General features: G+C 34.8%; 1 protein-coding gene across 1 annotated transcript in view; it reads left to right on the top strand.

The window, feature by feature from the left end:
• The window catches only part of LOC142338549 (WD repeat domain 54-like), a 49,043-nt gene extending 23,894 nt beyond the window's left edge, over positions 1–25,149 (top strand). Inside the window, exons 4-8 of the mRNA XM_075388339.1 lie at positions 9,685–9,841; positions 10,369–10,618; positions 17,028–17,187; positions 24,138–24,209; positions 24,693–25,149. Of these exons, the coding sequence (XP_075244454.1) occupies positions 9,685–9,841; positions 10,369–10,618; positions 17,028–17,187; positions 24,138–24,209; positions 24,693–24,818 (765 nt within the window). The 3' untranslated portion in view covers positions 24,819–25,149. The remainder of the gene's footprint in view (positions 1–9,684; positions 9,842–10,368; positions 10,619–17,027; positions 17,188–24,137; positions 24,210–24,692) is intronic.
• The last annotated feature ends 1,269 nt before the right edge of the window (positions 25,150–26,418 follow it).

The raw sequence follows: 26,418 nt of genomic DNA, 5'->3' as shown, positions 1-26,418 counted from the left end.
TATTCTCCTGTTTCTTGAATTTTATGCTCAGCTAAAATTAAACACGTGTTAGAAATGTTTTTAGATGGGAAATCCTTTTTTGACTTGTATGCGTTTCCAGAGTCGCTAATATAAAATTATTTTTAGCTAGAAAATTAGACATCGGTCTTCAGTAGAGCGTGGATCTAGAAGAGCAGTTTTGGTTTTTGGAAGTTTCCAGATTAAATTTTTCACGACTCCTCTGCTTTTAATTGTGGGACATCATTTTTTTAGAATGCTTGTTTTTCTCATGGTGCTGTTTCTGCGATTTTTCTGTAGTTTCTTCTAACAGTCGCTTTTCGACTACCCTCAATGCACGGATGACCCATATGCATGTGATAGCCGATATGTATTTCCTCTAATTTGGCCCTTCGACATATTTTGCGGAGAGATAAAAAAAAGTGGTATCATTGAATGAAAATCCCTTGAAAATGATTCAAATGTCTGAAAAACTTCTTCAATTTTTAATAGCCGCCCTCAGCTTCTCAGCCGACTATTATTGCGCTCGTATTTTTTACAATTCAAAGAATTTGAATTGTATTGGTGCGCTGTGTTTTTTTTTTTTAAGATGTGTTCACACATTTTTCAATGACTTTGATCTTTCAAAACGGGATAAACAGGTAAAGCCCAGCGGGCATTAAGTTTCATTAGCGGCCCAAAATGGGTTTTAGTAGTCCTTCAAGTGCGTATAGTGGTGCAGCTGCTGGGATGGCCTTAATTTCAGGTTAAAAGGTCATTTTTAGGAGTTTTTCGGCTCAAAATGGTGCAATTTTTCATGTTTTTTGTGATTTTTTTGAGATTTTTGTTCGATTAGTCTTAAGTTGAAGTTTTTAAAAGCTCATGAAGGCTTTTTGCGTGACAAAACTGCTTGTTATGACCATTGTATGAGCTATTTGTCGTGGTACTACAAACACAAACACACAAAATGATCCTAATTTTTGCAATTTTTTTCAGGTTTTTTGAAAATTTTTGTCATTTTTTGAGTTTTTTAGCCCTGGGTGTCACGAAACCTCGTCTAAGTTTTGATGATAGATTACTGCACAGTTTATAGTGGTAATGGAACGGTTTTCAACTTTTTGACATCATGAATTTTAGCATTTTTTGACAAATGTTGCAAATTTTTCATGTTTTTTTACATTTTTATTGTCATCATTCAAATTGTTTGAGTCCCATGGGCAAGAGAACCTCATTAGGAGTTGGATAATAAGTTACTGAAAAATTTTTAGTTGCCATGGAATAGGTTTCAACTTTTAAATATCACTAATTTTAGCAATTTTTTTGAACAAATTTGCTTTTTTTTCAGGTTTTTGAAAATTTTCATTTTTTTTAGTTTTTCCAGTATCAGGGACCAGGTAATCTCCTCTGAGGTTTGTTAATAGGGCAGTGCATAGTTTCTAGTAACAATTGAATGCTTTTTAACTTTTTAATGTCTCGAATTTTAGCATTTTTTTGATAAGATCTGCAATTTTTTAATGTTTCCTAAAGTTTTTGTCAGTTTTTGATATTCGTTCAGTCTCAAGTGCAAAAAAACCTATTCCACGTTCTGATAAAAAGTTACTGCAGGGTTTTTAGTTTCAATGGATTTGTTTTCAACAATTTAAGCTTTCGACTTTTGAAAATTTTTGATAGAATTTGCGATTTTTTTCAAGTTTTTTTTAAAACATTTGTATTTTATTTATTATTTCTTGCCTTAGTAGCCAGGTAACCGCATCCAGGGTTTGACAGTATGTTATTAAATAGTTTCTAGGGGGCAATTGAATGGCTTTCAACATTTTAATAGAACGAAATTCTATTTTTTGAAGTTTGATTTTTTTTCTAAAAGTTATTGCCTATCGATCTATGAGCCAATGAGTTTTTAAAGCTTGGAATTGGGTTACTGGATAGCCTCTAGAGACAAAGAAATGATTCTTAAGATATTTATATCCAGATTTACAGCAACATTTCCTTATAATTTGCAATTGTTTTCTTTTTCTTAATATTTTGGGTCATTTTCGAGTTAATCGATCTTCAACTGTCAATATTTTTAAGGTCTTGCAGATATAATACTGGACCGATTTCAGAAATAAAAATAGGTTTTGAACAAACTTTTGTAATATGTGTTTTTAAGGGGGAAAAATTTTGCCTTAGGATTAAAAGCTTAAAGAGTTTTAGCAATGAGTTTGTTTTTGTTTAGTTTTGATTCTTTTAGTTTCTCAATTCTTTGATGATTTGTGTTCTGGCTGGCATTGTTCAATTGATCTGCTGGTCAGGTAGAGTACGTCTGAGTTTTTCATTCAATTCTTTGAATTGTGTTTCAGGACTTGTCCTGCTATGTTTTTTTTTTACTTCGTCAAACTTTTTTTCGCTTTACCATTTTGCCGCTTTTACGACATTTTGCGTGAAATCTTTTTGACTTCTCTAGGCTAGTTTCTCTCTTCTCTCATTCTGCTAAAAGTGAATTTGAACATCAGTTGCTAAGCAAAGCAATTCAAAATGAACAGAGTCGGTATAAAAAATTGAAGTCAGAAATAGAAACGGGATAAACCCATAAAGCCCAATTTTAGATGCCCGCTATTTCAACGTCGTTCCTATAAGTCTTAGTTACCACCTCTAATGCTTATTGGTGTTGATAGTAGCCCCTGTAGCCTCTCTCTAAGAAACAGAAGTATGTTCAACTACGAAATGCCATCAAAATAAATCGGACTTAAAAAATATTTTTGTACAAAAATCTTTTTTTTTTTCAATATATTCTATTCGTTCAATCCCAATCATGCTTATTGGAATCAACGGCAGCTATTTTCCGGCAATCTGCCGGGTATGTTTTGAATTCTCAAGAAAAACTGCTAGAAAGTTTGAAAATTTTTTTACTTTTTTTGGCTTTTCAGAATCAACACTTAAAATTGATGCCATGTTAATTAAAGTTGTTTATTTTGTCGCTATTTTTTAATAGCTGTGATAGCGATAGCTCTGTGGAGCTGTTATTTCCTTCTTTTGGTTTTTGCGACTCACAGAGGTTGAATTGCATTGAGGCGCTGATATTTCTTTAAGATCTATTCACACTTCGACTTTTTCTTGCCAGTGAGAAGTCAAATTTGAGTGGTGATTATACTCTCTGGAGTAGTAAAGAGGCGGAAACAATTCGATTGTGTTGGGGCGCTTTTAAAAGATCCGTGCGTACATTTCTGAAGCCGAAGTGGATTGATCAAAGTCTCAGAGAATTCGCGATTCTAATCAAGCCAAAGTATTGAAGAAAGCGGAAAAGCGAGTAATTTTTATTAAGGCGTGAACTTTTATGTTGGAGCCAGGCAATTGTATTTGAACGAGTTTTTTTTTTTAGTTTTTCAAGAGTTGGTTTTATGTCCAAGTGCAGTAATTTTATTTCTGTTTTCACTTCCTCTTCTGTTTACGTTTTCACGTTTTTTGAGCGCTGATAAATGTTATTCATGTGTTTTAACAGTGCATATTTTTAAATGTTTGAATTCTTCAATGGCCCACTAAATGTTTTTAATGACTTTGAAAATGACTGCTTTCTGCGAAATTTAGTGAATTTTCAAAATTTGCCCGTCTTATTTTTAATTGCTCTCAAACGAAGTTTGTGACAATTATATTAGTCCTGTCAGTCTTTTTTAAAGCGATCTTTCGCTTGACCGATTTTTCGTCTGACGCTTTTGACTTTTCCTCCTCAAAAACGGGATAAACTGTTAGCGCTCAGCGACCATTAAGTGCTCTTAGAGCCCTTTAGCTCTGTTTCAACTCAAACTGTTTTGGAGACTTATACTTACGGTGCTAAGGGCGGTTCTTAGAGGTTGAAGACCCCTCCACTGTCGACCCCCCTCACTTTTGCCCCAACCCCCCGCGCTGATACCCCCAACCCCACTCTTGACCCACCCCTCCCCCCCCATCCGCCCTCGGTGCACCCCCCGCGCTTCTTGCTACTGAGGAACAGCCACTCGCTAAAAACACGCAAATTTATACTATTTTGTAATTTTTTCAAGCTTTTTGAAAATTTTGACATTTTTTGATTTTTATCAGCCCTAGGTGTCAAGGAACCTCCTCTTGGTTTTAATAAAAAGTTACTGCATAGTTTCCAGTGGTGACGGAATGGTTTCAACATTTTAACATCACGAATTTTGGCATGTTTTTGACAAAACCTGCAAATTTTTTCAATTTTTTTTACATTTATTTTTCCTTATGCAGGTCTTTCCAGACGTAGGGGCCAGAAAACCTCCTAAAAAATTTACTGGAAAAGTTTTTTTGGCCATGGAATTGCTTTTCAACTATTTAATGTCGCAAATTTTAGCAATTTTTCGATTAAACTTGCTTTATTAAAGTTTTTTGAAAATTTTTGTCGTTTTTTTAAGCTTTTCAGTCTCAAGAGCGAAGAAACCTCATGTAGGGTTTGAAAGCACATTAATTCTATATATAACTTCTATGTGTATTGGAATGTCTTGCAGGATTTGAACATCACGAATTTTAGCATTTTTTGGCAATTTTTACCATTTTTTTTCCAATTTTTTTTTACATTTATAGGCATTATTCAGGTTTTTTTTGAGCCTCAAGCGGCAGAAAACCTCCGTTAAGGTTTGATAATAAATTGCTGGAAAATTTTTGCTGGTCATGGATTATCTTTCAGCTTTTTAGTATCACAAGTTTTAGCAATTTTTTAAAAAAAACTTGCAATTTTAATTTTTGAAATTTGTGTATTTTTTCAGGTTCCTCAAGAGCCACTGAACTTCGTCTAGGGTTTAATAATATGTTGCTGCATAGTTTATAGATGAAATGGAATGTTTTTGAAGATTTTAATATCACGAATGTAAACATTTTTTTAAATTATGCGCAATTTTTTCATGTTTCTGATTTTTTTCCGGCACAAGGTTTTTGATTTTCTATGACTCCAGTTTTAGTAATTAAACATTTAAATTTTTCAAATATGCGGAAATTTTTTAGAAGTGTTCCAAGTGTATGGATCTTTATGAGCCGGTGAATCTATTTCAGGCTTGAAGCAGGGATACTGGATAATCTCTTGAGACAATGAAATGGTTCTTAAGATATTAATATCTTGAATTTCAGCAAGATTTCGTTAAAATTTGCTATTTTTTCCAAAATGTTTCAATATTTTTTGTCCTTGTCTGAGTATGACGACCATTACTTGCCAACGAAAGTTTTTAAGTCTCGGAGATGAGTTGATTGTCAGAGCTTTGGAGACAGAAATTGTTTTTGAACTTTTTTACTGCAAAGTTGAAAACTTTTTGTTAATTTTGCCTTTTTAATTTTTTTTCTATATGATTTATTTACTAACAAGGCTAGAAAATATACGTTGCAGAGTCGAATCCCATCTTGCTAAATATTCCTATCTCTTTTTCTGTCTGTCTCTCTCTCTCTCTCTCTATCTCACTATCATATATATATATATATATATATATATATATATATATATATATATATATATATATATATATAATATTTTTGTTGATGCCGCACTTCAGCTGCTGTTATATGGCGTAGTGTCATCATCTCTGATCCTCATTAACAATGAGTTATAATGGAAATGTTTTTTATCATAAATGACTTGACAGGCACTTTTAAGGAAATCACTGTTAATTGCTCTCAAAAGTAAGTTTATGCAAATATATTAATCCTGTTTGACTCTTATGCAATTTTTCGCTAGGCCGGTTTTTCGTCTGACCCATTGACTTTTGTCTTCAGAAACGTGATAGAATGTAGCGCCCAGTTTGCATTAAATTCTCTTAGAACCGTTTAGCCCACCAGTCGTCAACTATGCGATTAACAGTAACTGTTTTGGAGACTTGTACTTATGGTTTGAAAGGTGTTTCTTAGAAGTTTTTCCCACACCCCAACCACCCACCGCCCCATCATCAGTCCCTCATTCCGCTTTTGCACCCCCCGCTGCGCTCACTTTACGCCCCTTAATTTAACATAAAGCTAGCCTCACTAAACCGTGGCTAGCTGCTGACGAAGCCAACCGCTCGAAGACAAGGGCAATCTTGGATTACCTCATTCTCGACATTGCTTATGAATATCTAGGTTGGGTTCCCTCTATTTGAGCTTTCATTCTCGTTTTAGATTTATAATTGAGCGCAGAGGTCATTTCTTTTCACTTCTGCCCTCACTTTACGCCTAAAATGAGATTTTAAAGTTTAATCAAAAATAATAAGTGATCAAGCATGCTGAATAATAGTGTAGTTGTAACTTAATAGGTTTTACAGTTTGAACTTCTAACGTTTCTAAGAATCTATCAAAGTTCAAATAACAGAATTTGAACTACTTCTTTATCCTTAGAGGCTGTTAATCTCTGTTCCAATTGGCAGACAATTGAGGCAATTAGGGAACAATGTGCCATCGCACATTGGCGAGCCTCTTGGTGAAAATTGTGATTAATCTTTTTAGTTTTACCGTTTGTTGTTATAATTGTGTTCTCATTTAGTCTGGGTATTGACAAGTCTCATCGTCTTTAGATGTATCAGAACTGAATCTGTCTTATGGTTTCCCTTTGCTGAAAGGGCTGATTTTGCAACTATTTGTATTTTTGTAATAAAAAGTTTTTGAATGTTGCCTGCCTCCTCTATTTGTACTATTACAATTTGTCTAATCTCTTATTTTTTGTACTTATACTTAGTATTCATTTGTTAGCTCAATGTGTGCTTGTTTTTGGTAGCATTAGTTTTTGAAATATTTTTTGAGGTTGCATTTTCAATTAATACAACATTTAATACCAAAAAATATTAAGATTTTTTTTCTGTTTTATCATATCTGGGTAATGAAATTTGATTAACTAAATTGGTAGAAGCGTGTACAGCACAAGGGCAATCTTGGATTACCTCATTTTCGACATAGCTTATGATTATCTAGGTTGGGTTCCCTCTATTTGAGCTTTCATTCTTGTTTTAGATTTATAATTGAGTGCAGAGGTCATTTCTTTTTACTTCTGCCCTCACTTTACGTCTAAAATGAGATTTTAAAGTTTAATCAAAAATAATAAGTGATCAAGCATGCTGAATAATAGTGTAGTTGTAACTTAATAGATTTTACAGTTTGAACTTCTAAGGTTTCTAAGAATCTATCAAAGTTCAAATAACAGAATTTGAACTACTTCTTTATCCTTAGAGGCTGTTAATCTCTGTTGCAATTGGCAGACAATTGAGGCAATGAGGGAACAATGTGCCATCGCACATTGGCGAGCCTCTTGGTGAAAATTGTAATTAATCTTTTTAGTTTTACCGTTTGTTGTTATAATTGTGTTCTCATTTAGTCTGGGTATTGACAAGTCTCATCGTCTTTAGATGTATCAGAACTGAATCTGTCTTATGGTTTCCTTTTGCTGAAAGGGCTGATTTTGCAACTATTTGTATTTTTGTAATAAAAAGTTTTTGAATGTTGCCTGCCTCCTCTATTTGTACTATTACAATTTGTCTAATCTCTTATTTTTTGTACTTATACTTAGTATTCATTTGTTAGCTCACTGTGTGCTTGTTTTTGGTAGCATTAGTTTTTGAAATTTTTTTTGAGGTTGTATTTTCAATTAATACAACATTTAATACCAAAAATATTAAGATTTTTTTCTGTTTTATCATATCTGGCTAATGAAATTTGCTAACTAAATTGGTAGAAGCGTGTACAGCACAAGGGCAATCTTGGATTACCTCATTCTCGACATAGTTTATGATTATCTAGGTTGAGTTCCCTCTATTTGAGTTTTCATTCTCGTTTTAGATTTATAATTGAGTGCAAAGGTCATTTCTTTTTACTTCTGCCCTCACTTTTACGTCTAAAATGAGATTTTAAAGTTTAAACAAAAATAATAAGTGATCAAGCATGCTGAATAATAGTGTAGTTGTAACTTGATAGATTTTACAGTTTGAACTTCTATGTATTCTAAGAATCTATCAAAGTTCAAATAACAGAATTTGAACTACTTCTTTATCCTTAGAGGCTGTTAATCTCTGTTCCAATTGGCAGTCAATTGAGGCAATGAGGGAACAATGTGCCATCGCACATTGGCGAGCCTCCTGGTGAAAATTGTAATTAATCTTTTAACTTCTACCGTTTGTTGTTGAAATTGTGTTCTCATTTAGTCTCGGTATTGACAAGTCTCATCGTCTTTAGATGTAACAGAACTGAATCTGTCTTATGGTTTCCTTTTGCTGAAATGGCTGATTTTGCAACTATTTGTATTTTTGTAATAAAAAGTTTTTGAATGTTGCCTGCCTCCTCTATTTGTACTATTACAATTTGTCTAATCTCTTATTTTTTGTACTTATACTTAGTATTCATTTGTTAGCTCAATGTGTGCTTGTTTTTGGTAGCCTTAGTTTTTGAAATATTTTTTGAGGTTGTATTTTCAATTAATACAACATTTAATACCAAAAAATATTAAGATTTTTTTTTCTGTTTTATCATATCTGGGTAATGAAGTTTGATAACTAAATTGGTAGAAGCGTGTGGTTCAGCACAAGGGCAATGTTGGATTACCTCATTCTCGACATAGCTTATGATTAGCTAGGTTGGGTTCCCTCTATTTGAGTTTTATTCTCGTTTTAGATTTATAATTGAGTGCAGAGGTCCTTTCTTTTTACTTCTGCCTTCACTTTTACGTCTAAAATAAGATTTTAAAGTTTAATCAAAAATAATAAGTGATCAAGCGTGCTGAATAATAGTGTAGTTGTAGCTTGATAGATTTTACAGTTTGAACTTCTAAGGTTTCTAAGAATCTATCAAAGTTCAAATAACAGAATTTGAACTACTTCTTTATCCTTAGAGGCTGTTAATCTCTGTTCCAATTGGCAGACAATTGAGGCAATGAGGGAACAATGTGCAATCGCACATTGGCGAGCCTCCTGGTGAAAATTGTGATAAATCTTTTAAGTTTTACCGTTTGTTGTTATAATTGTGTTCTCATTTAGTCTCGGTATTGACAAGTCTCATCGTCTTTAGATGTAACAGAACTGAATCTGTCTTATGGTTTCCTTTTGCTGAAATGGCTGATTTTGCAACTATTTGTATTTTTGTAATAAAAAGTTTTTGAATGTTGCCCGCCTCCTCTATTTGTACTATTACAATTTGTCTAATCTATTTTTTGTACTTATACTTAGTATTCATTTGTTAGCTCAAAATTTGGTGACTGCTTTTTAATGAACCTTATTGTAAACGGCTATGGAAGATGATGTTATTAGATTTAATGGCTGTTGAACCACTTATTTTTTATAAGTGTGCAGAAGTTTTTTTTAATTCTTGTGTTTTGTTTTGTTTTTATTTTTTGTGTTTTAATTTTTGCGTTTTTTGTAAATTGCTAAAGATATGCTATCAAGGGCTATTTTTGTAATGTAATTCAGGAATTGTCCCGCTTTTTTCAATTTTTAAACTCGTTGCGGAACCAATGTTCCACTCGTTTGCGGTTACCATTTTGTCCGACTAATTTGACATTTGTCAAGATGAGAGTAAGCTAATATTGCCCGAGGTTGGTTCATTTTTAGAGAGTCTCATCCCAGAATAAAATGCATGCTGCGCCAAAATTCTGTGACGCCATAAATTGGTGGACTAAATGGCAATTTTGTAGAGTTTTGAATCACACTAGAATGTATTTAACCTTTTTCAGTTTTTTAAAATTTTTGTTACTCAAGGGATTTTCTGTGTCTTCTCAATAAGTTTGGGTTGTTAATATGGTTTTAGTTGTATAATACCCATAATACGGAGGCGTTCTGGCAATCATTGAGCAAAACTCTATCTGGACCCAGTGGAGCCCAAGAGCAAGAGCAGCAGAGTATGAAGACTCTCTCTCACTTCGCCCGAGGCATCACAGTTGTCAATGGCAATCTTCTGTGCATTGGTAAGGGACTCCCCTGTTGCCAAACTGTGCTGAGTCTTTTTAGCTATGTTTTCAAGTTTCTGTGGTGAGTTGTTTATTATTCGGTGATATTATTGGCCTGCTATTTAATTTATCACAGAAAATAAAGGCTTTGTTTTTTGAGCAGGTTTGAACAAACTGTATTGTAGCTCAGAGCTGATGACATTAAAGAAGATTAAATAGGTAAAGCAGTTGATGCGAGGCATGACAAAAGTGTCAGAAATTAAGTGCTTGTGATTGGAAACGACCAATTAATCTCCTCATCTTCGACACGAACTTCGCATTTGTCAGATCTTTATTGACGGCGACACTTTACTGATGAATTAAATAAAAAGTGAACAGAACACGAGCCAGTCGTTGTTCAATTATCCCATAGCTTTTATGGGGCAATTTTAGTTGGTAAAATATATTCTTACAATTGAAACTGATCACGAAAAGATGTAACTTAAAGTGTGTACTACCGTAAATTATGAAGTATGGATGAATGGATTTAAGGATCTTGTCACTAGGAACTTCTTGGGGTGACATTCTGACGTTCTCACCCATATCAGAATCGGGCGCCGGTGATAATTCATCTGGGAAGAAGTTCAGGAATGGGAAACTCTCGGCGCCCCAGCACAAGAAATGCCCGATAACTGATCTATATTCTGCAAAGGAGGAGAAAGGGGAGGGGAGATTTGTATCAGCTGATGAAGAGGGAAACATTGTGGTATGGAAGAACGGGAATCTGCAAGTTGCGTGCAAAAAGAAATATTCAGAGTGAGTTTGAATTGATGGACATTTCATATAAATTTGATTAGAAGTGACTTTTGTTTAAAATTTCAGTACATTTTTATGATCTTCAGAATACGTTTTGCAACCTAAGTTCTCGACATTTTTTTTCTACCCGGGCTCTGGGAAGCTGAAATTGACCCCAAACATTTTGTCCTCTTTTGAATGTACTTAGTTGCTCTCGAATGAAGTTTGGAGCAATTTTGTATACCTGTGTGTCTTTTTATGCACATTGTTCTTTTGGCCGTTTTCTTCTATAACATTCTTTTGATTTCACTTCTAGTGTGATTTTTCAAGCATCACTTTTTGATTTTTTTGCTGAGTGAATTCAATTATGAGCATTCAGAAATTTAAGTCTGTTGCCAAAACAAAACCGATTGTGAGCGATGACCGCTCATAGCCCGTGTAGCCTAGCGGTCAATGTCCAGGATTCTTATCCCGGAGTAAGTTAAGTTTGACTTCAAGTCCTTTCCGGAGTCTTCCGGTGCTGTTTTTTAATCAGTGACTTCTATTTTTAGATGACGTGTTGTAGAAGAAGTCAAAAGCTTTAGGTGGAATGAAGTGCTTAGGTCGATCTGCTGAAGAAAATCTGAAGTAGAGATCGAATTTTGAGTGCATTTTAGTGTTTTAAGTGTTCTGAGAAGGAGCAAGGAAAGTAGGCGTAAAAAATGTTCGCTAAGCGAGCAAACTTTTTTGATCCAAAGCACTTGTTAGTTTGAACTCTAATTTACTGGATGCAGATGTTTGTCCCAATTATCTAAACTATGATATTGTTTTTGGAAGCATTTTTCACCATCTGACAAAATATTAGAATTTTGGTGCATTTACATTAAAAGCTAATTAATAGCCGCCCTCATCTTCTCAGCCGGCTATTATAGCGCTCCTATTTTTTTTTTTACTTCGTCGAATAAAAAAATGTTTCGCTTTACCTCATTTTGCCGCCTTTTCAACATTTTGCGTGAAATCTTTTTGACTTCTCTAGGCTAGTTGCTCTCTTCTCTCATTCTGCTAAAAGTGATTTTGAACATCAGTTGCTCAGCAAATCAATTCAAAATGAACAGAGTTAGTACAAAAATGGATGTCAGAAATAGAAACGGGATAAACCCATAAAGCCCAATTTTAGATGCCCGCTATTTGAACGTCGTTCCTATAAGTCTTATTTATCATCTCTTATGCTTATTGTTATTGATAGGAGCCCCTGTAGCCTCTCTCTAAGAAACAGAAGTATGTTCAACTACGAAATGCCATCAAAAATCGGACTTAAAAATTGTTTTTGTACAAAAATCTTTTTTTTTTCAATATCTGTTATTTCAATCCCAATCATGCTTATTGGAATCAACGGCGGCTATTTTCCGGCAATCTGCCGGGTATGTTTTGCCATTCTGCACTGTTCGCCAATTTTTTGCTGTTTTTAATTAGCATCTGTGAAATTCTTTTATTATAGCTGCGAAGCTGTAAGCTGAGCGTAGCTATATTGCGGTGCTCTTGGTTTTTAAAGAATTTGAATTGTATTGGGGCGCTGTCTTTTTTTAAGATCTGTTCACTTATTTTCATCATTTTTGAAGTCAAATTGGAGTAGTGATTTTGGTCACACCGAAGCAGGAAGTGTAGCGAAAAAGCGAGTGGTTTTGCAGCGTGAATTTTTTTGCGCTCTAAATTTAAAGTATAGTGAGAAAACGGTGTTTGAACAAAAATTCGCTTTCTCGTTAGTGGTTTTTTGTTCACGGCGATTTCGCTTTGATTTTTACTGTTTTTTTTTTTCGATTTTTTTGGATCGGATTTTTTTCTAAATGGTTTTTCCAATCCATTCATAGTCAGCTCTAGGTCTAGTTTTCTGTTTAGTCAATGAAAATTCTTTGAATTGTACGCCAGGACTTGTCCTGCTATGTTTTTTTCGTCGTCTGACGCTCTTTTGTTTTAAATTTGTTCACACATCAAAGCTGAAAAATTCAAATTTTCTGAATGACTTTTTCCTCTCACTAACGGCATTTGCGCGCGTGACGTCATTTCTCACTCGCTTTAGCGAAAGTTTTTAAGTTGTTTGCGTGATTAGATTTTGATCATACGTGACTTACCTCACTCAATAAAATGACTTTTGCACTTTAAAACAAGTATTGTTTGAATTTGTTTAAGGTCAAAGGAACTCCTATGTGCAGTAAAGGTCCCTAATAAGAGGCTTCTGTGGAATGAATTTTAACAAGCTTTATTAATTTATCGCTGAATGTTTTTAGCCTAGTTTTTTTGAGCAGCGTCGATTTTTTTTCAATTTAGATCTGTCTCTGTTTCTATCTCTATTATACGGCACGCGGGTCTATTCTTTCGCTGCTATTCCGGCAATCTGCCGGCTATTTTTGAATTTAGTTTGGGTAATCTTTTGATTTTATGGATGATAATTATGAGCTGTTCTGTTAAAGAAAGTGGTGTAATTTTTAATCTAGAGCTTTTAGATGAGTATCTCTATTAGGAGTTGACACTTCAAGGTTATACATTACAGTTTTTAATGAAGTAAAATATATAAGTTTGTAATTTCTTTTCCGATTTTTGTTATTATAGCTGCGATGCTGTAAGATGAGCGGAGCTATATTGCCGTGCTCTTGTTTTTTTTCGTTGTCTCACGCTTTTTTTCGTTTTACATTTTGTTCTAGGACATTCTGTCGCGTCATGTTTTCAGTCACTCTTTCACGCTTGATTTCTTGCTTTTCGCGTGACCTAAACTGAGCGTTGCGAATTTGTCTGTTGCTAAAATGAAGTTGGTTGTAATATAGCAGTTCATATGTATCTAGTAGCCGAGTGGTTAATGCAGCCGGTTCCTACGCCGGGGGTCGGTGGTTCGAACCTCTGCGTCGAGATTTTTTTTTTCCCAATCTGTTTCTATCTGTATTTTACGGCTAGCAAGTCTATTCTTTCGCAGCTATTCCGGCAATCTGCTGGCTATGTTTTGATTTTCGTATTGTTCATTAACTTTTTTGAGACTGGTTTTGGGTAGATCAGTAATCGAGAAGAAAAAACGTTTGAGGTTTCCCAGAATAATTGGTCCCGAGGTACCCTTTCAACTTTGATTTTTGTAAGTTTTTTTTATTTTTTCCTTTCCCTTTCATCTGTTTTCTGTGTGTACCGTTTCTGTTGTTTTTCAAATGGTAGACTTCTGTGCATTTTTTTGCCAGTAGTTCTTTCGGAGTGAAAACTTTTGAAGAAATTTTATCAGATATTTTTCCAGACGTCCTTTTTGGCTTATTCATGTATTTCCTCCGTTACTGTTGCAAAAAGATTCGTAAACTATTTTCTAGGCTCATTTCAAATTTTGAGTAATTGGCTGGGTCCTAATTGATGTCGACTTTGAGTCGGTTTTGGATTCTTTGGGCAATTTTTTAAGATTTTTTCCCTTCTTTCAACTTTTAATCTCAATGAGAATCAAATTAAAGTGATGATTTTATTCAGGCGGGAGTATTAACGTTAGTTGGTTCAGGTTCTTTCTCTTTACAGCTGGTAAAATGTAATACAGATCTATATGCAATTGCGTGAATCCGGGAACTGGCAGCTAATGCTTTTTGTGGCTATAAAACCATGCGCTGCTGTAAAATATTATTGTTTTTTGTTTGACCGTGTTTTTTATTATTCCTGCTTTTATCAATTAGTCTCATTAATGGCAATTCTCATCGGTTGTCCATGAAGCATAAGTGAATTTAATTTCAGCTCATAGCTAAGTGTTTCTTGTGACTTTAACTCTTTGTTTTAAAATAATGTTAGCGAATTTTTGGAATTTGACTTTATGTGTTGTTCATTTCATTTTTTTATCAGTTAGTCGCATTAAGGGCAGGCATCATATTTTACTAATAAGACATGGACGAGCCTAATTAATTGCTCTTGAACGTAGTTCATAGCAATTATCGTAAACGTGTGTGTCTTTTTTTATGCAAAATTTTCGCTTGACAATTTTGACTTTTCGAGTGACTTTTACGCCCTTGACTTTTTGCATTTCGCGTGATCTAAAATTCTCTCTCAATCATAATTTCAAGCAGCTGAACTCAATTGGCGGCAATTTAATACTAAAAGTCAAATGAAAAGTGCGCCGAAACTGGTGTCATTTTTTAATTAAAATCTTAATAGTGGTATATGTTAACCTCTAATGTGGTTATTTGAAGCCCACTATATAGAACTTCTTAGTCACATTTAGCCCCCCCCCCCGACTGAAGCAGGCTGCAATTTATTAGAGCTCCCACTAGTCGTGCAAGAGCAATTGTTCCGACGTTTAGTCGGTTATGTTTAATTGGTCAAATTTTGGCTGGTGGTTTTTATACTTGAAATTTTTTATTCTAAAATCTCTGTCAATTTTGAGTTTTCCTGTATTTGTTTTGCATTTTGTCTTATCAATTAATTCCGTTTACGATACGTCTTATTGGTTGCTAATAAGGTACAATTGAATCTAAGTATTCGCTTGAGTTCAAAACATTCTTTTTGATTAATTAAACACTATTCACTTGAAAAGAAATTCTGGTGGATTTTTGAGTTCTGCCCGTTTTTGTTGATTTTCTTATTGTCTTATTACTTAGTCTTACTAATATTTGGTTCTTATTTGCCTTCTAGTGCGGATGTTTTTTATTTATCGGCTTCAACTTTTTGAAGTTAAATTGTTTTCGTGAATTTTGCCTTTATTTGGTGTTCCGTTTGTCCTTTTTTTCACCTAATAGAATTACAAATCACCTTAATTTGTACGCTATGCTGTGGCTAATTTTTTGTTATATAGTTGTTTTTTAACTTTGAGGCCACTTATTTTCAAAAAAATTCTATTTTTTACCAACTTTATTGTTTGGAATCTAAGGATGCGTAGTGTTAATAGTTATATGGAGTGTTGTCATTATCGATGAGTTTCACGGCACTAGTTTTTGGAAGAATTATTTCTTTTCAAATTGTTATTGAATGTTTTTGTTTACTTTTGAGCAGTTAGAGTCATATTATTTGTTGACTGACCCAGTTTAATATTGCTGGAAAAATGTTCAGGTCATTAGTTAGTTCAATTCTTTGGATTGAAATTAAGTCCATGCTTTTAAATTCGTTTTATTCTGAGAGTATACTGCTTACTGGTATTGAGTATTGCTAATCATTGTATTGATATTGATAATCATCTCTATTTATTTAGAGGCTATATTTACCGTATATATCTAATCTAATGAAATTGCGAACAAAATTAAAACCTTTTTGGACACTTACAAATTTTAGGCCGTCGGCAATTTGTTTCTATGTTTCAATCCCAACATAAGTCAGTGGGATAAGTAAGTAACGGCAGTTTTCCGGCTGTTTCCGATATTAGCTTTGTGTTTTTACTACGATTAAACTTACTTGCTAATAAATCGTTCAGACTTGAGCCTAGACAATGTTGGTGGATTGGAACAGCATTTTGTTCACTTCATCTTAAGCAGGCATTTAGGCTATAATTTAGGCGCTATCGTTTTTTTACAGTTCAAAGAATTGAACTGTTTTGTTGTGCTGATCTGTTCACACATTTTCATGATTTTTGGAAGTCAAATTGAAGTGATGATTTTGGTCACGCCGAAACAAGAAGTGGGGCGAAAAAGCGAGTGGTTTTGCGGCGTGAAATTTTTCTCTCTAATTTTAGAGCAGAGAGAAAAGGGTGTTTGAACAGAAATTTGCTTTCTCGCTTGTGGTTTTTTGTTCATATGCGGCAAAGTTCACTTAGTGGGTTTTCAGTTTTATATCGGTTTTTTTTTTAAAATGCTTTTTCCAATCCATCATAGTCCATTCTAGGTCTAAAGTTTTAAGTCAATGAGAATTTTTTGAATTGTATCAGGACTTGTTTCGGGATCTGCGATGTTTTTTAAATTCGTTTTACCTTTTGATCACGTTCTTCGTTTTAGATAAGCAACTGTTTTCACGCTTGACCTCTGTGACTTGCCTCATTGTTTCAACTGAGTGGATTTCAAGTTCTTTCACGGATTGAATTACGCAATTTAGTGAATATGGTCAAAGTCAAAAGAGCAAAATCAAAGGAATCTGGATAAACCGATAAAGCCGTCATTAAGTCATAGTGCATTAGGCTTTGAAAATTCATTAGACATCGCTGGCTGAGATTAGGATTAAGCTTAATAGATTTCAGTTTAGAAGCTGAATTGGGTATAGTTTTAGAATCTAACTAAAACGGCACACCGAATTAGAACTTTTTAAAACATGGGAAAAAGTTCTTTCAATTTTGATCTCTTTTTGTTTCAAATCCGATGTGCGTCAACAGTAGCTGTTTCCGGCAATCTCTCGGCTATGTTTTAAGTTTAATCTGTTTTTGATCTATAGAACTTGCTTGCGCTAGACATCATTACTCAATAATTTTGAAAAAAATGAACAGACTTTTTGGGCGATGTTGCGTTAATCAAATTTTACTTGGCAGCGATCCTTGCAACTCTGTGCGACTGAGAGGACACGTGGTGGCTGGAGGATTCGCATTTGGCAAGATCCGGCTATTCTCAGCAGTGTCGGGTGCTATGTGGGCAGAAATTGACGCTCATTGCAAGGCTGTCACCGCCATGGACATGTCCCCAGATTTAACCGTGAGAAACTGTTTGTTTTGTACTTCGTAAAACTAGCCTGAGTGGTTACTAAAAGCCGTGAGAGTTATATTGATCTATAACCTAAATTTCAAGGCCATGGGAAATGCTCTGGTGTTGCAATTAGTTGCTAATGAGTACAAAAGGCGAGAAAATATTGAATTAGTAATGACTTGTGCTTTAGTTGTTTCATTGCTCTCGAAGGAAGTTCAGAGCAATAATTGTAGTCGCGTGTGTATATTTATGACTCAAAATTTTTGCATAACCCTTTTTGTTCTTCAATATTCTTTCGTGCGCTTGAGCGACGGCTTTTTCGCCCCTAACTTGTTGACTTTTGCCTAACCGTGCGCAAAAATTTGTTTTGTTTTTCACTCCAAATCTTGCTATTGTAAAATAAGCTCTAATGACAACGTAGTTGCCGCTCGAATTAAGTTGATATCCTGTTTGAATGAGAAATAATGTGTTGATTTTTTGGTGCTAAAACTATAGATCGAAAGATAACAGATCGAAAGCGAAAATTGGGACAATAGATCGAAAATTAAATTATTCAAGTTGCGTATTGGTCAATCAGATTTGAGAGCTCATTTATTACACAGCATATAACATATGTTCTGTTGTGATATTTTTTTTGGGTTCTGATTTGTCCCACGGGCCGCTAAGGCATAGGCCATGGCTCATGCTTAATTTCAAGGCTCGAGATTAATTTTCGATCTGTCCCGATTTTTCTGTTTTCCTTTCGATCTATTGTCCGGTCACCTGATTGTTTGTATAATTTTTGTCAGCGTATGCAAAAGTTACTGCATAGTTTTCCAATGGATTTGTTTTCAACAATTTAACCTTTCGACTTTTAGAAGTTTTTGGATGGAATTTGCAATTTTTTTTCAATTTTTTCAGAACAGTTATTTAATTTATTTTTTCTTGCCTCGGTAGCCAGGTAATCTCATCCAGGGTTTGATAGTATGTTATTAAATAGTTGCTAGGGGGCAATTGAATGGCTTTCAACATTTTAATAGAACGAATTTTGAAGTTTGAATTTTTTGTAAAAATTATTGCCTATCGTTCTATGAGACGATGAGTTTTTTAACGCTTGGAATTGGGTTACTGGATAGCCTCTAGAGACACAGAAATGAATCTGATTATATTTATATCACAATTTTTAGGAACATTTCCTTATAATTTGCGATTGATTTTCTAAATTTTTTGTTCATTTTCGAGATAATAGATCTTCAAGGGCCAATGAATATTTTCCAGGTCTTGCAGATATAATAAAGGACCGATTTCAGAAACAGAAATTGGTTTTGAAAATATTTTTGAAGTAGGTATTTGTAAAGGGAAAAATTTTGCTTAGGTTTAAAATTTCAAGAGTTTTAGCAATGAGTATATTTTTAGTTTTGATTCTTTTAGTTTCTCAATTTTTTGATTATTTAGTTTGTGTTCTGGCTGGCATTGTTCAATTGATCTGCTGGTCAGGTAGAGTATATCTGAGTTTTTCATTCAATTCTTTGAATTGTATTTCAGGACTTGTCCCGCTATGTTTTTAATTTGTCGTCTCCATCAATGATTCTTACGACCTGACTTGGAATTGACTTTTTCAATGACATCAGTGACTTATACTGCTTTGCAGTTAAAATTTGTGTACGTGACGTCATTTCTGCTTTTAGGTCAATTGTGTGACTTACCTCACTCAAAAAAATTACTTCTGAACTCACTTATGGAACTTTTGTGAATTTTATGAACATTTACTAGTTAATAGAGTGCATCTAAGTAGTGCCAAACTTACATGCCCTAATTCTTGATAATTAGTCTTGAGTTTTTGATTTCGCATATCAATTTTGAAAAAGCTCTTTTAGGGCTTTTTCCTTATAGACCGTATGTGTCATAAAATTGGCAGCCCGAAAAGGTCTAGTGGTCTATTAAAGGACCGGTGGTCGATCTGTCTATCTTATTTCTTTAGTTGTTTCCATTCATGGAAGGCCAAAATCGTCTGTCGCGGCTATTTTCGGCAATCTGAGGGCTATATTCTACAGCGCGCAAGTCAGTTTTGTAGCTTTTCCGGCTATCTTCCATCTGTGTTGATAAAGTTAATTGTCTGGGCTGCACCAATTGTTCTTGTGTAAATTGGTTTTGAAAGACAATCTGAAGACAATTTACAATTGTGTTTTTTTGGCGACTGAAAGGCTCGAAACATCTTTATTAATAGCCGCGAAGCGATAGCGGCTATTATTGGGGACATCGTGGTTTTTTTTTTTAATTCGTCGTCTCCATCGATGATTCTTACCACCTGACTTCTTGGAATTGACTTCTTGGAATTGACTTCAGTGACTTCTATTGCTTTGCAGTTAAAAATTATGTACGTGACGTCGTTTCTGCTTTTAGGTCAATTGCGTGACTTACTTCACTCAAAAAAATGACTTCTGAACTCACGGAACTTTAATTTTTTATGAAGATTTACTAGTTAATAGTGTGCATCTAAGTAGTGCCAATCTTGTATGCCCTAATTCGTGATTATTAGTCTTGAGTTTTTGATTTCGAATATCAATTTTGAAATAGCTATTTAAGGGCTTTTTCCTTATAGAACGTATGTGTCAAAAAATTGACAGTCCGAAGCTAACCCAAAAAGTCTTGTGGTCTATTAAAGGACTGGTGGTCGATCTGTCTATCTTATTTTTTTAGGTGTTTCAATTCATGGAAGGCCACGAGCGTCTATCGCGGCTATTTTCCGGCAATCTGCCGGCTATGTTTGAACATTGCTGTTCTCAAAACAGTTCAAAGGTGTGCCTAAATCATGATAGGCAAATTTTACCAATATTGTGGATATAATTTGCTTTTCCTGTGTTAATACCTGTAAAATTGTGTAGATTTTACTGGTTTTCAGCAATTTTGAATGGACAAACGCCGGTGTCACTATTAAAACTGTCTTTTCGAATTTTAGGGGGACAGAAACTTGTGAAATTATTTTCAAATTATGGTAAGTAATCTTTAATTAAACGGAACCCACAGATGATGATTCAGCAAAATTAGAATAAATAAAATTTAGATATCTTCGTGTTGTTCCGTTTAATTGCTCTGGAACGAAATTTGAAACAAATATTGTTAACGTCTTTGTCTTTACGACTCCACATATAGTATTGGTATTCTACACGGTTTTACGGCTCAACGAGTAGTATCGAGATTCTACAGGTTTTTACGACTCGAAGGGGATTATTGATATTCATCAGGTTTTTTAGCTGACGCAAGTTTCATTTTTGTTTTCAAACATTGAGTTCTGTTGTAAGCCATTTCAACAGTAGTTTATTTTCTAACACATTACTAACATAGAAATTTGGAACTGCTGATAACACTAAAGGTGAAAAGGTCGTGAAATTATTCGCAACAACCTACCCCCTCTAACTAGATAGCCCCCACCTCTTATCTACAGTTCCCCACTGACCACATTCTCAGCTAAAAATTGTTTAATTGCTCTTGAACAAAGTTCATAGCAATTATTGTAAACGTGTGTGTCTTTTTTAAACAAAATTTTCGCTTGACAATTTTGACTTTTCGAGTGACTTTTACGCCCTTGACTGCGTTTCGCGTGATCTAAAATTCTCTCTCAGTCACAATTTCAAGCAGCCTAACTCAATTGGCGGCAATTTAATACTAAAAGTCAAATGAAAAGTGCGCCGAAACTGGTGCCATTTTTTATTTTAAATTTTAATAGTGGTATATGTTAACCTCTAATGCGCTTATTTGAAGCCCAATATTGAACTTCTTAGTCCCATTTAGGCTCCCCTTCCACTCCCCCCCCCCGACTGAAGCAGGCTGCAATTGATTAGAGCTCTCACTAGTCGTTAGAGAGCAATTCTTCCGACGTTTATTTGGTTATTAATAGCCGCACAGCGATAGCTGGGGCTATTATTGGCCTTCTCTTGGTTTTTTTTTTATTTCGTCGTCATGATTTTTGTTACGACCATATGACGTCACAGCCACTTTTTGTTCATTCGTTCATGCAATTTCAACTGAATTGCATGTGTGACGTCATTTTTCGCTCTTAGTGGAGCGAGTTTTTTTGTTCATGTGCGTGATTAAAATTTTGGTCACACTTGACTTACCTCGCTCTCAAAAATGACTTCCTCACTTTGAAATTGAGTTTTATTTACTTTAATTCAAAGAGATAAGGTCAAATGGGTGTGTGTCACTCTAAATGAAGGTTATTAGAGAGCAGCTAATAGAGGCAGCAATAACTTATACAGATTTTCAATCAAAATATAACAGATCAGCCCTCAATGAAAAGACGAATTTTTTTGGTCTGTCTTTTTTACTGTTTTTTTAGACTGCCGATCTACGAATCAATTGCGGCTATTTTCTGGCAATCTGCCAGCTATTAATAGCCGCACAGCGATAGCTGGGGCTATTATTGGCCTTCTCTTGGTTTTTTTTTATTTCGTCGTCATGATTTTTTTTACGACCATATGACGTCACAGCCACTTTTTGTTCATTCGTTCATGCAATTTCAACTGAATTGCATGTGTGACGTCATTTTTTGCTCTTAGTGGAGCGAGTTTTTTTGTTCATGTGCGTGATTAAAATTTTGGTCACACTTGACTTACCTCACTCTCAAAAATGACTTCCTCACTTTGAAATTGACTTTTATTTACTTTAATTCAAAGAGATAAGGTCAAATGGGTGTGTGTCACTCTAAATGAAGGTTATTAGAGAGCAGCTAATAGAGGCAGCAATAACTTATACAGATTTTCAATCAAAATATAACAGATCAGCCCTCAATGAAAAGACGAATTTTTTTGGTCTGTCTTTTTTACTGTTTTTTTTAGACTGCCGATCTACGAATCAATTGCGGCTATTTTCTGGCAATCTGCCAGCTATGTTGATTTTTTTCTAACTATATATTGCTTTGTTTTTCTTTTTCGATATTTGTAAAATAGATATGCTTTTTTCGATATTTTTGATAGTTCCGGTTATGTTTTTACTGGCTATGTTATGCAAAGTTTTCGCTGGACCGATTTGACTTTTGCGCCCTTGACTTTTTGCGTGTGTTAAATTTCTCTGTCATTCACAAACAATTATCAGCGGCTGAGCTCAAGTGGCGGGAGTTCACTAATAAAATTCAAATGAAAGGTGCACCAAAATTAGTGTCATTTTTTACTTTAAATTTTATTAGTGATTAATAGCCGCGAAGCAGTAGCTGGGGCTGTTATTGGCATTCTCTTGGTTTTTTATTTTGTCGTCAAGATTTTTGTTACGACCATATGACGTCACAACCACTTCAAATCTGCTTTAATTCAGTCATGAAATTTCAACTGAAGTGTGTGCGTGACGTCATTTGTTACTCTTACTGGAGCAAATGAACATTAAACTATTACTAGTTTAATGTTCATTTGCGTGAAAAGGTTTTTTGGTCAGACGTGACTTACCTCTCTCAAAAATGACTTCCTCACTTTGAAATTGACTTTTATTTACTTTAATTCAAAGAGATAAGGTCAAATGGGTGTGTGTCACTCTAAATGAAGGTTATTAGAGAGCAGCTAATAGAGGCAGCAATAACTTATACAGATTTTCAATCAAAATATAACAGATCAGCCCTCAATGAAAAGACGAATTTTTTTGGTCTGTCTTTTTTACTGTTTTTTTTAGACTGCCGATCTACGAATCAATTGCGGCTATTTTCTGGCAATCTGCCAGCTATTAATAGCCGCACAGCGATAGCTGGGGCTATTATTGGCCTTCTCTTGGTTTTTTTTTATTTCGTCGTCATGATTTTTTTTTACGACCATATGACGTCACAGCCACTTTTTGTTCATTCGTTCATGCAATTTCAACTGAATTGCATGTGTGACGTCATTTTTTGCTCTTAGTGGAGCGAGTTTTTTTGTTCATGTGCGTGATTAAAATTTTGGTCACACTTGACTTACCTCACTCTCAAAAATGACTTCCTCACTTTGAAATTGACTTTTATTTACTTTAATTCAAAGAGATAAGGTCAAATGGGTGTGTGTCACTCTAAATGAAGGTTATTAGAGAGCAGCTAATAGAGGCAGCAATAACTTATACAGATTTTCAATCAAAATATAACAGATCAGCCCTCAATGAAAAGACGAATTTTTTTGGTCTGTCTTTTTTACTGTTTTTTTAGACTGCCGATCTACGAATCAATTGCGGCTATTTTCTGGCAATCTGCCAGCTATGTTGATTTTTTTCTAACTATATATTGCTTTGTTTTTCTTTTTCGATATTTGTAAAATAGATATGCTTTTTTCGATATTTTTGATAGTTCCGGTTATGTTTTTACTGGCTATGTTATGCAAAGTTTTCGCTGGACCGATTTGACTTTTGCGCCCTTGACTTTTTGCGTGTGTTAAATTTCTCTGTCATTCACAAACAATTATCAGCGGCTGAGCTCAAGTGGCGGGAGTTCACTAATAAAATTCAAATGAAAGGTGCACCAAAATTAGTGTCATTTTTTACTTTAAATTTTATTAGTGATTAATAGCCGCGAAGCAGTAGCTGGGGCTGTTATTGGCATTCTCTTGGTTTTTTATTTTGTCGTCAAGATTTTTGTTACGACCATATGACGTCACAACCACTTCAAATCTGCTTTAATTCAGTCATGAAATTTCAACTGAAGTGTGTGCGTGACGTCATTTGTTACTCTTACTGGAGCAAATGAACATTAAACTATTACTAGTTTAATGTTCATTTGCGTGGAAAGGTTTTTTGGTCAGACGTGACTTGCCTCACTCTCAAAAACAACTTCATCACTCTAAACTTGACTTTTCTTCATTTTAATTCGAAGAGATAAGGAAGCCCCTTTCGCGATTTTAGTCCCCCCTCCCCCCGACTGAAGCAGGCTGTAATAGATTAAGAGCTCCCACTAGATGTTGGAGAGCCATTCTTCCAACGTTAGTCGGTTATGATTATTTACCACTGATTATTTATAAACCACTGATTTGTTTCAGTTGATCTCAGCAAGTGAAGACACTTTCTTTCGTGTGTGGAAAATAGACGCCAGGAGTGAAGATGAATTTGATGTTAGTAAATCTCTGAAACTCTTTCGCGCAAACATTGGTGCAGCATCCTCTAACTATTTTTCTTAAGCTTTCTTGGTACGGTGTTGTCACGTGGTTATCAATAGTATGTATATATATTTGCGGTTGATCAACCCGCAATCTTTTTTATCAAAACTTTTCCCCATAAACCCTGCATAGTATCCTTTATCTTGCCTTTAGGTTGACTGTAAATACAGAAATTCCTTTCTATGCTCCAAAGTATTTCTTGTCTTGAATGTTCATAGTACCCGTTATATAAAAGATCAAAATTGGTGTGAATGAAGGGTGAAATAATTGGGTTGAAATAATGGGAGGTTTTAAACAAATATGGGTTAAAAAGCGGGACCCCACCTTCACATTTTAAGATTTTTAGACAGGAATGTTTCAAATAGTGAAGAATGGTATTTTACTTTTCCGCCACAATTGCTATCTTGAAACACTGTTTTTACTTACTGTACTATATAGGTGGACTTAGTGCACTCGGACTGTATGGAGAACATGACTCTGACTGGCTGTTGTTTCTTAGACAGAGCCACATTCGCAGTGTCAGCATACGACTACGCAGAGATACACGTGTTCTCCATCTCATAACAACAATCTACTCTTATCTTTATTACTTCAAGCAGTGGAATAGTTCGTGGGAAATATTTCCGTGCACCTTTGAACAAAAATTCTTGTTTCAACAGTCTGTATGCACAAACTAGAGCGTGTTTTTGCAATGATGGTGCTTGGTTTTTATAGGGTGAAATTAGAGCAATTTAACTTTAGCCCCGCTCTTCCCGGTTTTTGAGTCATTGGTAATAAAAGACAAGTTTTTCAATGTTCTACTGACAACCAAAATATCGTATCAATTCAGTGCACCTTATCAATTTTAATATTATAAGAGGTACGTTAATATCAGGGGTACCAGTTTGTATTGCAGCATTGAGAGGACGGGAATTGATAAAGCATTTATCAACATCAAAGATAAATCTCATACGACTGAGATATGGTCCTGAGACGTCATGCGTTTGAAGGTTTTTACAAAGTTGTGAATTTATAATATGGCTATAATTAAAGAATTAAAACCATTCAAATGTTGAGCGTCTAATTTTTCATAAAGGTTTGTTCCTCATAACCGATGTGCATATTTTTGACCTCTAATTCATCTGACTTAATGTGTTCAGGTTTGTAAATAGTGTGAATTTTTTGTAAATTTGTATTTAGCGTTTCAAAGTGTAAATCTTAATGAATTGATGTAAATATGAGTAGTAAAAAGAACTGACTAGAGGAACAACGGGGGGGGGGGGACGGACACTTTTTGCAAAAAGTGTCCGTCCCCCCCCCCCCCCTAGATGTTGGAGAGCCATTCTTCCAACGTTAGTCGGTTATGATTATTTACCACTGATTATTTATAAACCACTGATTTGTTTCAGTTGATCTCAGCAAGTGAAGACACTTTCTTTCGTGTGTGGAAAATAGACGCCAGGAGTGAAGATGAATTTGATGTTAGTAAATCTCTGAAACTCTTTCGCGCAAACATTGGTGCAGCATCCTCTAACTATTTTTCTTAAGCTTTCTTGGTACGGTGTTGTCACGTGGTTATCAATAGTATGTATATATATTTGCGGTTGATCAACCCGCAATCTTTTTTATCAAAACTTTTCCCCATAAACCCTGCATAGTATCCTTTATCTTGCCTTTAGGTTGACTGTAAATACAGAAATTCCTTTCTATGCTCCAAAGTATTTCTTGTCTTGAATGTTCATAGTACCCGTTATATAAAAGATCAAAATTGGTGTGAATGAAGGGTGAAATAATTGGGTTGAAATAATGGGAGGTTTTAAACAAATATGGGTTAAAAAGCGGGACCCCACCTTCACATTTTAAGATTTTTAGACAGGAATGTTTCAAATAGTGAAGAATGGTATTTTACTTTTCCGCCACAATTGCTATCTTGAAACACTGTTTTTACTTACTGTACTATATAGGTGGACTTAGTGCACTCGGACTGTATGGAGAACATGACTCTGACTGGCTGTTGTTTCTTAGACAGAGCCACATTCGCAGTGTCAGCATACGACTACGCAGAGATACACGTGTTCTCCATCTCATAACAACAATCTACTCTTATCTTTATTACTTCAAGCAGTGGAATAGTTCGTGGGAAATATTTCCGTGCACCTTTGAACAAAAATTCTTGTTTCAACAG

The sequence above is a fragment of the Convolutriloba macropyga genome, chromosome 4 (assembly GCF_964194025.1).
Source record: "Convolutriloba macropyga chromosome 4, txConMacr16.3, whole genome shotgun sequence".
Taxonomy (NCBI): domain Eukaryota; kingdom Metazoa; phylum Xenacoelomorpha; order Acoela; family Convolutidae; genus Convolutriloba; species Convolutriloba macropyga.
Note: the sequence above shows the minus strand (reverse complement) of the source record. Positions and strands in the feature narration are given on the sequence as shown.